General features: G+C 45.3%; 1 protein-coding gene across 3 annotated transcripts in view; it reads left to right on the top strand.

Annotated features, from left to right (window-relative positions):
- The window catches only part of EPB41L5 (erythrocyte membrane protein band 4.1 like 5), a 167,408-nt gene extending 155,938 nt beyond the window's left edge, over positions 1–11,470 (top strand). For 2 of the 3 annotated variants that reach the window (XM_070389247.1, XM_070389237.1), the window contains exons 23-25: positions 513–554; positions 920–1,041; positions 7,117–11,470. In XM_070389247.1, coding sequence (XP_070245348.1) covers positions 513–554; positions 920–1,041; positions 7,117–7,183 — 231 coding nt within the window. In that variant the 3' untranslated portion in view covers positions 7,184–11,470. The remainder of the gene's footprint in view (positions 1–512; positions 555–919; positions 1,042–7,116) is intronic. The other variant, XM_070389240.1, reaches the window with a different exon arrangement.
- Positions 11,471–13,469: the final 1,999 nt, after the last annotated feature.

Below are 13,469 nucleotides of genomic sequence, written 5' to 3'. Positions count from 1 at the left end.
AATTTTTTCTTATCAGAAAAAATCACCAGTGCAAGGGCTAGTCTGAGTTTCCATAAACAGGGAGAGTTGGGAGTTCATTAGATGACTGTTATACACATAAAAGTGAGACCTAGAAAATCAAACATTAAAAAGACTGTAACAAAGGCCCTATGAGTCAGTAGTAGTGTGGGTGTTTTTATTCTGTTTGCTGCATGCATAATTAGAAAATGAACTGTATAGAGACAGATTTTTTTTCTGTGTACTTTATTTTTTTGCTGTTCCATTTGAATTAGTCACAGTCCCCTGTTCAAGAAGGCTGTGATTATTTGTAATGAACTGAAATGAAATTTCAGAAAATAAATGTTAAATTGAACGCTGGGGATTGGGGAAATCCCTAGTGAATGACCTGAAAGTAGCAGTAGCATTCAGATTCCACCCCCCACCCATGCATTTGATCGCAGAAGAAAGCATTATAATTATAAAAATTCAATCTTCCCTAAAAATAAATACATATCTATATACATTTTTTTCAGGTATCTTCAACATCAGTGATCACGCCCCGTTGGATTGTGCCAGTAAGTTAATGATATTTAGAATTTTTCTTTCTGTTCCCCTTACAGAATGAGGCCTGAAGGAGTACCAGGTTCTTACTTTTCCTTGAAAACCTGGGGTCATCATCAAAGTTCTTTTAATTAAAGTTACCGGCTTCAAACTAGTGATTTAACTTTTCTGTTCGTAAATGTGTAAGGGTGGTAATAAAAATAAAAATCTGATGTGAAGGATGGTAAAAGGAAACCAAAAAAAAAAAAACCAAAGCAACTCTGACCATAAACATCCTCCCCATTACCATAATTATTGGAGAAGATGGCTTGGAGCTGAAGTGCTGGTTGTCAGGGAGGTGTGATCACCTCCTCTCAGACGTGTTGTATGTCTTTCTCAGCAGAGCACTGTCCTTCCTAATGGGCTTGCAGGAAATGGGTTTTCCCTGACTGGGAAGGAAGGGCTGGGCAGCAGAGAGCTCATCTCTCCCCCAGCGCCATTCTTGGTGGACGCCGTGACCAGGTGAGGAATTGTTTCTCAGTTGCACTTCTTAGGCATCTGTTAGGAGGAAAGAAATAATAAAATTATTGTATTTAAAGCAATAATGTCCATTCTTTACCTGAACTTAATTGAAACTGAATAAATCTCTTCCTCTGTTAATTAGAGTAGTGTTTTTTCTTTTTTCTTGTCAGTAGCAATTTTCTACAAAATTATGAAGTAGACCTTATTTTTTTTTAATTGGAAGTCTTTGTTAGATAAAGATGTTAAAGGGGCTATCTTTAAAATTTTATATTTCTTTGAAAATTGATTTATGTCTTTTCCTTTCATGCTTTACTGTTAGGTTGTCCATCAATACAGAGGAAGAGGTGCAGATAAGGGTAGGGCAGGGGATTCCCAAGGTGAGGGCTCTGGTGTAGCTTTCACTGAAGCCTGCTTGTTGCAAGCTCATTCTAGCATATTGCTTGCCACAAACAGAAACTGAACTCAGAGAGCTTTTATTCAGCACGTAATTCTTCAGCTTTTGTTAGGACCAAGAGTGTGCCTGTTTTGCAAAAGATTTTGCCTTTATTTCTTACCTCTGACTTTTTCATGGGTGTGTTTGCTGTTTCTCACATCTTCCTGGTGTTGAGAATACAGATCAGTTGTAGTAGATGCTTTAGAGAAAAAAAAAAATTTCTCAGAATAAAGGAAAAGTTACTAGAGATGGTTAACTTGAGAGAAATTCATAGTTCATTTTAAAATTGTTGTCTTACCTCTGTAGTCTTTAATATAATTGTTTACTCAACAAATACTGATTGAATATTAGGTACGAGGCATTACTTCTAACTGGCATTGAAGAGAGCTGTGAACAGGATGGATGTGGGACCTGTTTCCCTAAACATTTGTATGGCTAGTAGTACCCACTGTTAAAGTAGAGATTACCTTCAGAGAGCCAGGTAATAATTCTCTGTAATTGAGTTTACACAGTAAAATGTGAGTGCTTATAGATTTCCAGATGTTAAGTCACAGATGACATCAGGGCTTGTCTCCGTTCCTTCCCAAAGCAAATAATCATAAAGGAATTAGATTAAAAGTAACAGATAGTACACCTGAAGCTAGTATAATATGTTAGGATCTTAATGAGGAAAACATGACAGTAAATCAGTGAAACACTAGAGTCCAGAAGCAAACCCACACAAATACAGTTCCCTGATTTATGAAAAATGATGGTGCAGTGCTGAAGGGAAAGAGTGGTCTCTCAGTCAGTCAGCCTGACAAGTTAAATATCCTTGTGGGAAAAAATTAATCTTGACCGAGCCTCATACTGCACACCAAAATCTATTGTAAGTGCACTGAAAATCTGAAATGTCCATAAATAAAGGTTTTAGCAAAAAAATATAAGTACACATCCTTGTGGCCTTGAAATAAGCAAAGATTTTTTAAACAAGTCATAAAATGCTGTACTCATTCAGGAAAAAATTGACAACTTGGATTGTATCAAAAAAGCTTCTATTTATCAACAGATACAATTTCAAGCACTCAAAAAAGAAGCCACACAGTAGAGAAGACAGCTGCCCCTTCCCCCTCTCTCTGACTCTGTCTCTCTCACAAAGGACTGATCCAGAATATATAAAGAGCTCTTGTGAATCAATGAGAAAAATGCAGCTTAATAGAAAAATTGGCAAAAGAGTTGAAAAGCAGTTCACAAGAAGGATATCCAGATGGCCAATAAACCATTAGATGATGTACATCTTGACAAGTCATTGAGAAATACAAATTCAAGCCACTGTGATACCACTCCATACATGTAAAATGGCTCAAGTGAAAGAGACACGTAGTACCAAGTAGAGATGAAGTCATAGGGCAACAGAAACTCTAAATTTAAATAACTGTGTTGCACATAGGACAGTATCTACGAAAGCTGAAAATACTCTTACGTGCATACTCAATAGAAATACAAATATACACCCATTAAAGGTATGTACAAAAATGTTTATAGCAACTGTATTCACCATAGTCAAAATTGAAAACTTAAAAAAAAAAAAACCCATTAGCAGTCAACTAGATAAATACTAGACTAGAGCAATGAAAACTAACGAACCAACTGTGGCAGAGAATCACTGGTGAGTTGCTTATACTGAGTTATATTAAGTGTTTATTGCTGTGTAACAGATTACCACGCATTTAGCAGCTTAAAACAGCACAGGTTTCTGTAACCTCATCCCTGTGGGTCAGGAGTCTGGATACAACTTAGCTGTGTCCTCTGCTGTAGAGACTCTTCCAGGTTCCAGTCGGGGAGTTGACCAGAGCTGGGCTCTCGGCTGAAGGATCAGGTGGAGGAGGCTCTGCTGACAGGATTCAGTTCCTGAGGGGCTGCAGGCCAAGGGCCTCCATTTTTAGCTGACTTGAAGCCAAAGGCTGCCCTCAGGACTTTCCGTGGAGCCTTTATTTCCGCAGAGCCAGCAAACCAGGCAGGCACTGGGACACTTGCCCGCCACCCACGAGTCCCCATCTGTACTGTAATCCCAGGGCTGAGAACCGGTTACTTTTGCTCCAGTCTGTTGATTAAAGCAAATCACAGGGCCTGCAACGCTCAGGGGAGGAAGTCACATAAGAGTGCTGGGAAGTTTGGTCTTATAGTGTCTGTACCACAATAATGGTGAGCAAAGTCAAGTTCAGAAAGAGGCCCAGCTCTCGAGGAACCAAGCAATGATTCCTCTCAAGGTAGCTAGTTTCAGAGCCCTAGTGACGTTCTGTTTCCTGATCTGTGTGCTGATGATACAGGTGTGGCTAGTGTGTGACGGTTCCTCATTCTATGAACTCCTGCTGCTTTGTGCACTTCAGCATGTGAATGTAATAATCAGTAACGTGTTTAAAAGAATGGTGCTGGTGTTGCATCTTGCACTATGTAAATCTTATTTTAAAGGCTTAAAACAGGAGAGGAGACAGTGGCAGTGGAGAGAACGAATAAGTTTGGGGAGTAGTGAAATGACAGAGGAGTGGTAAATAGATGGACAGGAGAAAACTGAGATCTAAGCCTGAAATGGGGAGGGAACGGAAACTGGAAAAGTAAGAAGCACATTCTCACTGTAGCTCTGAGGAAAGTCTCAGGAGGTAGAGGGACCAAATATCATGAAGATGGTTCAGGCGGAGCTGAGAACCTGAGACTTGGTTGAAAACATCTAGACCCATTTAGAACTTCCCCTCCCCACACTGCTGACACTGCCCTGATTCTGGAGGCTCACCTCTGGAGGAGCTGAGCAGGCGAGGCCCTGGATTTGGGGACCCTGTTGGGAGGAAGGCCCCAAAGAGCTGAGTACAGAGGTTAACTAAGTGCCTGCATGCCAAGGTATGAAACCCCCAACTGTTGTTCAGTTTTCAGCTTCCAGAATGCTGTGGGTCACATGTAAAAGTCTCAGATGAGAACTTACTTCAGAGGCTTATACTCTAGAAAACCTGACTGACTCAGAGAGACTGATACTTGTGGATCCCAGGAAATCTGCCTAATAACTCATCTTGGAAGCCTGTAGTTAATGGATTTTGCCCACACATACAGTTTCCAGACAGCATTCCAGTGCTTCATGCTCAAGTGTGAACAGACTGCTTCCCTCTTAAATATGAAGAGAGCCAAAGATTATCAGGTATGTGAGGAAAGACCAAATCAGTTCAGCTTGAAAAGGCAACAAGGAGGAAATAAAGGAATGTGAGTATCAAAAATTTTGTAAAATGATAGTGTGAGAAAGAAGATACTGTATTCACTCAACAATAGCAGGAGATTAAAAAACAAGAGGAACAGAAAAGAAGAAAGTATTCCCAGAAATTATTAACCAAGTTAAAAATAAGATCCAAAGAATGCATGGTAGATAAGATTCAGGAAATCTCCAAAAAAGTAGAATAAAAAGTTGGAAATTGGGACAGAAGAGAAAATTCGAGGACTGGTCTAGGAAGTCCAATATGTGAATCACTGGAGAGCCAGAAGAAAGAAAAGAGTAAATAAAAGTGACAAAAATATAAAAAAAAGGAATCAAGATTTTTCCAGAACATAAGTACTTGAGTTTTAGATTAAAGGAGCTCAGTGGGTATCCAGTAACACAATTAAAATAGATGACACCGTGGAACATTATGAGATTTCAGAATATCAAATTTAAGAGAGGATGTAGGTCTTCAGAAAGGGCAGGAGAAGAGTACTTAAAAAGGACTGATAATCAGATGATAGCAGACTTTACTGAAGCTAGGAGATAATAAATAGAGCAGTGCTTGCAGAATCTGGAGAAGAATCGTTTCCACCTCGTATTTTATACCCAAACTATCAATGCAGCATGAGATTGAAATGACATTTTCAGGAGTTCCTGGTGGTTCAGTGGTTAGGCCTCAGTGCTTTCACTGCCGGGGCCTGAGTTCAGTCCCTGGTCAGGGAACTAAGCTTTCCCACATGCCACATGACATAGCCAAAAAAAAAAAAGAAGAAATTTTAAAACATAGAATTCTTCTAAAATATATGCTTCTAAGGTGGCTTTTGTCAGGAAGCTACTTAACTGAAGGATGTGTTCCATCAAAGTAGAGTGATTATAATTCCTATACCCCAATACAAAATAAAAAGTTTAAAATTTGAAAATAAATAGAAGGTTTAAAAAAACCAGGATGACTATCCCAGAAAGAAACCATGGGACCCAGGAAGCAGGTGCAGGAATTTACCAGGAGGAAAGTGAAGCAAGCCTAGAAGGGATCCTGTGCAGATTTGAAGAGGACGTAGCATTCCAGGAAGGATATTGCCAAGAGAAAATGACAAAACACAGAATTACCCACCCCTAAATTGCCCACCCCTAAATTAAAGAAAAATTATATGAGAGCAGAACCATGGTGTGTTTGCAAGGTTAAGGATAAATTGTTAGAAACTAAGTATTGGACACTGAGCAAGCAGTTACGGTGAAAAAACACGGCAGTTACTCAGTCCAGGGAAAACAGATTACGTAAGGGAGGAAATACAATACACTTAGACTGAGTTGTGAAAATATTTATGTAATCATAGCAAGCGTTGAATGTCAACATGATCATAATTGTTCCAAAACTGTGTTGAAAAGATAGGAAGGGAGGACCATGGGGCAGGGTGTCATTGTGGAACCGCATGCTTAGGTGCTGTAGGTAGCAGCACCAGAGGGCAGCTTAGAGCACAGGCCCTGGGCTGCCCTGAGTCTCTGGTTCAGGGAGCCTGAAGCAGGGCCTGAGAACTTGCATTTATGACAAGTTCCAGGGACCACACTTTATGAAGCCGAGATCCAAAACATGAAGGGAAACACGAGGAGAAACCAGTTGGCAGTGTTGTCTCTGTCAGGTAGAAATGGAGAAGGGAAATCCGCACAGGATCACTTCTAGGCCTGCTTCACTCTGCTGACTGCTTTTTCATTTATATGTCTTGCTAGTGCTTCTGACATTAATCTCTGTCCTTGGTACTTTGATATTGTTTTCAGTTTTTGTGAAACCGAAGTAGGTGCTGTTATGTCTCTGCACCTCCATCCATGATCTTCACCTCAGGCAGAGCCCACGCACTTTTAAAAAAATATTTGTTGGCTGTACCGCATAGCAGGAGGGATCTTAGTTCCCCAGCCAGGAGTCAAACCCTCACCCCTTGCATTGGAAGTGCAGAGTTTTAATCACTGGACCCCCAGGGAAGTCCCAAAGACCAAGTACTTTTACTCTTCTTTAGCTCCAATAAGCAGAGGAGGTGGTCCCTGAGCTCAGACCGGGCTGCGGGCACCGGGCCATGAGCACAGGACCCCCTACCCTGCTGCTTCCTGAGCATGTGGCCATTCTGCTCACCACATTGTCCATGTCGTCCGTGTTCTAGTAACAGCCCTGACTCAGCAAGAAACTAGGTGTCTGTTCAGTGTATTTTATTCAAGAAAGTAGGGGAAATCAGTGTCTTTTAGAGTCCATTTCAGGATGAAAAAAGCATTGGTTATCTAGAAAATGACCTTGTGTGAAATTGCTGAATTAGGTTTACAAGGCAGTCCACCTTGCTCTCTGGGGCACTGGTGGGGAGATGCATGTTGCTTTCTTGTGGGAGGGTTGTCTTTTCATTTTCCAGAAACTGAATAACACATTCTTTCTTCCTGTCAGCTCTGCTCCAGCTTCAGCTGGAGAAGCCACCTTGAAGCAGAAGTGTTTGCTGACGACTGAGCTCTGAGGGATGGTCGCTCTGTGCCTGTGACCCAAGGCCGGGCCCCCAGCCGTCCATCCCAGAGTCCACTTCTGCTGGAGCCAGTTCTGCACTAGTGGGTAAAAAGCTCACCTGGTTTAGAGTTCAGTTCCGTGAAAAAGCAAGCAGCTACATTTCCGTCCACCTGGAAGGGCTAATTACACTACACTTTTGCCCAAGTAACGCAATACAGTCTTTTACTTTCCCTGATTCTGTTGAAGTTGTGAATTCCTAACAGTGGGAATGCCTTTCCCTGTGGGTTCCTCCAAGCTTGTGGCTCCACCTAGTGGTTGTGACTATTCACAACGCCCCCTTGGGTGGGCTGTCCCTGGTGGTCATCATCAGCCTGGCAAAGGTTACTTCTCTCACTGGTATCAGGGTGAGTGTCCTTGAATGACTGCTAGAGAAATTGTACCTTTCTGTGCATTGCCTGGAAATCGGGGATTTAGATAGATTAATGACTACTAAAGAGAAGTTTTTAGAATACCGAGGATTTTCAGATGCTTCCCATACTTTTGACTTTTTGCTGGACTGGCTGTCTTAACACTTCAAGTTTACATAGACCTTGAGAAGAACTACAGAAAAGTTAGTTGCCTGGCATGTGTTTTCAGCCCAGCCTCCCTTCAGGAAGTATGTCTACGTGGCCCTCACACACCTGTCACTTTCGGGTCTGGAAGGGGTGGGGAGGGTTGCAGAGACCCCGAGGCATTTCCTCTAGGCACCCAGACTTCTTCCTGGGCCGTGTGGGGCTGAAGGCCATGTTGACTCGGGGACTGAAGGAGAGCACAGTAGTTTCTGGGCACCTCTTTGGATGAAGGCTCCATTTCTTTTTAATGTAAGCTGAATAAACTTAGATTTTGTAAACTGAAGGAAAAAATACCAGGATAGAAATGGGGAATCGGGTTAGGGGGATTCACATCTGAACCTAAATGCAGGTATTGAGAGAATGTTAGGGTTTTGTGTTAGTCTAATTTCCTCATTACTTTCCATCTGTACAGAAAGTTCTGGATGTTAAGGTGGTATATGCTCATTATAGAAAATAGAGAAAAGAATTTCAACACCCAGAAAAATACTATTTTAGCTTTTAAACTTTGGAATGTGTAAAGAAAACCTCAGTTGCTGTGGGGAATGAGGGTGATCTGGAAACCGTGTTGGGAAGTTGTCGTTAATCCCTGTTATCAAGGGCTGATGTTAAAGTATACCTCTTGGAATTTGGTTTTGATTTCCTGCCCCGCAGAAACCAGAACTTAATTGAGTGTTAATGTCTGTTCTCCATAAAAAAAAAATGAAGTTTTAAGATCTTTAAAACTCCTTGGTCTAGACTGTCGTGGGTTCCCTGTAACACAGTCAGCTCAGGCAGTCACACACTTGTGTCTGCCTGGAGAGGGTTTTCTTCCTGTGCTGTTCCCGGGACCTGTAGAGGCTGGAAACTACTTCGCACCAAACAGTTTTGCTGAAGGAAAGGGAGTTGCCCTTCTGGTTGGCTACCTCCTGCAGCCCTTAGGCTGAGATTGTGGACTTGACCCAGGACGTGCCAGACTGGATATTGTGTTTTCAGCACACTGACGACCCTGCAGGTAGAACGTTAAGTTTGTGTTTCTGGTCACTGAGACGTTTTCTAGATTTTGGAACTAGTTTGTTGAAAATACTCCATTACCTTTGTGTCTTCTGGTACTGAGGAGACTTTCTTAAAATGCATTTGAATCTCAAGCTAAAAGGAAATTTTGTTTCAGGTTCTGACAAAGAGTGGTAAATATGGAAATTGATATGAATTAGCCCTGACAGAAAAGATGCCTGTCGAGTATACATCTCCTTTCCTGTCTGCCATCCCCAGGCAACTGTAAGGCTCACCCTGCTCTGCTCACCTGAGCCTGGGGCATGGGGCAGGGGGGTAAGGGGAGGAGCAGCAGGTGTGAGTCATTGAGGATGCTGGCAGAGAGCCGAGTGTGTGGGGAGTCTGGATAGACCAGTGGGCAGGTGGTTGCATTGAAGTGGGCAGTGGGCAGTGGGAGTCCTGCTGAGGTGGCCCTGCTGACTGCTGGCCCTCAGGAACAGTTCCTGATGATGGAAGATCTTAGCATCCTTCTGTGCATTGAAACCAGCCCATCAACTGAGTGCAGCTCTGAAGTGATACGCTACTGACTGGTCAGGTGGGAAGCTTTGCTATGTCTAGAGTCTCCTCTGCATTAGTACTGTGTAGCTGCAAAGAGTACTGGCTGTGTCTACTCCCGTCAGGAGTTAAGGAGCATGTGTCTGGAAAGAGCAGGAATGACAGCGTGTGGGAGCACTGTTGGGATCCTTGCGTTGGAGGGTGCTTGGAGAGGGTTCATAGCTGAGCTGATAGACCTGTTTGGTGGAAGTAACAGAAGCCTGCTTGAACCAGAGGCTCAGTTCTATGTCACTTTTTCCCATTTTCACTCTGGTGACTCCCTAGGAGCTAGGATGATGGTGCTTGTGGCTGTGAGCAGGTTTAGGGGGCTCAGGGTGGGTGGGTAGGAGCTACTTTTGTCCTCTTGCCATTGCCTGGTTGGTCTGTGAGGATCTTCAATTTCTGGTGATTTGCAGAGTTCAGTTAGTGCTGAGCCCCTCGTCTCCTACCACCTGAGGGTGGCGGTTGTCAGTGTTAAGAGCTAAGATGCAGATCAGCTCACGTCCTGGCCCCCAGAGAAGGTAGGGGAATGGAGAGCTGGCCTGGGTGTGCGGGTGGGATTTAAAGTCAGGTAGGTGGGTTTCAGTTTTCTCCCCTAGACTCTTCTTGAGAACTTGTGAAGTAGCACACGAAATCCTGTTTCTCAGGACCTTAAAAGGTCATAGCATCTGTGTGCACAGGAAGGGCTCATTGTTCTTGCATTCCTGCCCTTGTGGAAACCCTGCTGAACAAAGGAATGATTAGATTCCTTTGATCTTGATAAATTTAGAAATACCCTTAGGTGCTTTCCTAAAATGTTGATGTTGTTTTGAGAAATTTTTTATTAAACATGTCTTATAGTCTCCTAAGGACTTCCTTGGTGGCTCAGATGGTAAAGCGTCTGTCTACAATGTGGGAGACCTGTGTTCAATCCCTGGGTTGGGAAGATCCCCTGGAGAAGGTCTTTACCTATATCTATTTGTGCAGTCACATGTTCTGTGGACACTGGAGGGTGAAGCCCCAGGGTGCCCCCCTGCTTCCTGACTGCTTGTTCCTCATGCGTCTCATTTCTGGCCAACCCTGCCTCTGTCTCCTCTTGGACAAGCCCCTGCAGACTTAGACAAGTCACACCAGAAACCCACTCAGAGCAGATTATTTGGCAGTCATTTGCACAGAGGGAAGTTCTCTTATTTTTCTGTAAGTTGGGCTCTTGAGAAGCCAAATTCTCAGCTTCTCATTGAGGGCAGGGACAGCAGGCAGAAAGTGAGGAGTGGACGTGGTGAAGACTCGGCTGCCCCTGCCGCCCAAGTGTGCGCGGTGTAGATGGAGGTGAGTGCCCCGGCTTGGCTGCAGGCAGGGACCTCTTCCTGGCAGTTTCCGGCAGATGGCTCCCGGGAGCCAGCGGGTGTTCAGACGGGCTCCGCAGGTGCTCTGTCCCTGGAGGCCCTGGCGTTTCTCCATTGGCATCCTCACTCCCACGTGGACAAGACAGTCCTGGGCTCCCATCCCTGAGAGGCTGGGAGAGCTCCCAGTTCTGATCCATCATGCCCTCAGCGTTTTGGTTGCTTAGAAACCTTTAATCTTCTAATGCATAATACACATTCCATATTATTTGTTCTTATTCCTCTCACAAATGTAAACCTATGGTTCCTGAATGTTCAGAAGAACGTTGGGAGCTTTTCCTGTCTGTTAGCCTGCAGGGTAAGGAAGTTTGTTTGGTTCACTGAAATTTGCCCTGAACTCTGCTGAATTCACATGCTGGCAGAGCTGTGATTGTCTCCAGCTCTGAGAGGTGGGATCTGCATGTCACTTTATCACATTGATGGAGACAATGATTCAGTCCCTTTCCAGGGTTTTTATTCATCAGAGAAGTGTTTGGGCGCAGACCTCTGCTCTTTAATCTTCCTGTGTGGATATGATAGACGGTTACGAGGACCTCACTAACTATTTTGTGTTTACTTTTTATATGTATAAAGCTTTGAAGTAGCTTTTAAAGTGTAATTTATTTTTTTTATCAAGTGCACTATTCCTGCAATGTGTCCCACAGTTTTATATGACTTGTACTAGAAGCACTGCACTCACCTGTGAGTTGTTTGTACAATGAGATGACTGCTGTAGACCTGACCACCAATAAAGCTTTCGTGAAACACTTAGTTTTGTGAGCTATTTCGGTTTCTTGGACATGTGATGCACGCCTACTGAGCTCTGCTCTTGTCACAGAGCTGTTGGCAAGAGTCGAGCAGGAGCAGCACCACAGTGTGCAGTGTTCATGGTGTCAGTGGCGTAAATCTGGATGTCAAGGCATTTTGAAAGTTAAGAAACCCCATTGTCCATCCCCAGCACATCCTGGGAAGAGCAGCATGGTGCAGGAAGAACCCGCTCACTACCCATCAGACCCGGTGGCAGCCATCCCGGTGCCACTGCCCCTGCACCCTCTCCCCTGCCCTACAGACCACACCAGGCCCAGGAAGGACACCTTTGAACTGAGAATTGGCTCAAACCCAGCCAGCTGGGTTGTCCCACGTGCCCCAAGCTGCAGGCCTTCCCACAAACCAAAGGCAGAAAGAAGTGGGCAGCTGGGGGAGACTGGACCTCCCAGGACTCTATCCAGGAGGGCACATCCACCCCCAGGTTCCAGGGTAGGAGGGGCGGGGAGTGAAGCCATGTCCCCAGAGACCTGGATGGTCTGCTGTTTCAGCAGCCCTGGTTTATCTGCCAGAGTCCCAGATTTCCCTCTCCCCCTAGCCCGAGAGTAAAGCCCATTCTGCCTAACCCAAGAGGCAGACAGGCAGGGCTTTGTTTTTCAAGCCCAACATGCTTGGGTGGATGGACAGCACCCAGTGACTGACCATCTCCGAGGTGTCAGGCTATCTGTGCAAGGGTGTCACGTCCCCACCAGTAACAGCAAACCTCCCGCCACCCACTGACACAGGGAAGCCCTTTCAAACCTGCCAGTGGTGACCAGCACACACCATTGCTGCAGAACACACAGCAAGTAGCGGGGTCCAGGCATCAGACCCCGAGCCCTAAGTCTGGGACATCCGGTATCCTGGGAGCGGGAAGCCTTTAAGAACTGGGTTTGGGGACCACTGTGCAGAAACCACAGGGCTGCTGGGTTGTTCTGGCATGTGTCCTGCTCATCACCAAGTTAACGGCAGGAGGGGTCTCGGAGGGCTTTTGCCCTCTCCACCTTGGACCCAGGGGTGCCAAGTGGCATGCCAAGCTGTCCCTCTATCCTGCCCCGCTGAGGGTGGGGACCAGGAAAGGTTCATGAGATACATTTTCTCTCCTCCCATTTGGCCACAGACCCAGAGGAGACTTGCAGGCCAGCTGCTGCCCCAGGCTTGGGCTGCAGTTGAGGGCGCAGAGCAGGGCCTAGGAGGCCTTGGAGGCAGGCAGTGTCTAAGCCAAGATGACCGAGGGCCCCAGGCAGGGAGAGGCCTGTCTGGTGGTGACGCAGAGAGAAACTGCTCTGTGGTCACCCTTCTGAGAGGCAACCCAGCCTGTGGGTCAGCAGCATCCACGGGCACTCAGGCCAGAGGCCCAGGTGGACCAGCATTGGAAAGAAGCTACAGGAGGCCCCCAGCCCATCTCCCACCAGGGATGATGGAGCCGTTGACACCATATGCCCCAGGAGACACAGGTGGGGTGTGGGTTTGGACAGATTGAGCTCTCTGCAAGGACTGGATGTGCCCACAGATGTTCTTGCAACAGGAAGAGTTTCACAACAGCTCACGCTCGGTGTGGCCAGCAAAGGCTCACTGGCTGTGAACAGGAGGGCTGCATGGACTCATACTTTCAGAACCACAGGGGACCCAGAACTCGTCCCATCCATCCTGAAGGAGCCATCCTTACACCGCTTCCAAAGGTACACCAGAGCATTCGTGCCCTCACCTGCCACTGAGGATGCCTGGCCTGTGCAGCATCCCCACCAGCCGCCCTCCTGCATCCGTTTTCAGTTGAAGTCCTGCCTCCCTGATGGTAGAAGTTTCTAGAGATTTAGTCATCCCCCTGTTCCTGGTACAGGGAGGAAGATGCCTTACAAATGGAGATTTCCCTTAGAAATGTCCATATTCCTTACCAGAAGGTGAATCCTACTTGGTTTTCAGAGTTTCCCAAATGTCTGCTGTGTCTTATAAAATAACC

Source organism: Bos mutus, chromosome 2 (assembly GCF_027580195.1).
Source record: "Bos mutus isolate GX-2022 chromosome 2, NWIPB_WYAK_1.1, whole genome shotgun sequence".
In the NCBI taxonomy this organism is placed as follows: domain Eukaryota; kingdom Metazoa; phylum Chordata; class Mammalia; order Artiodactyla; family Bovidae; genus Bos; species Bos mutus.
This window is presented reverse-complemented; position numbering and strand designations above follow the sequence as displayed.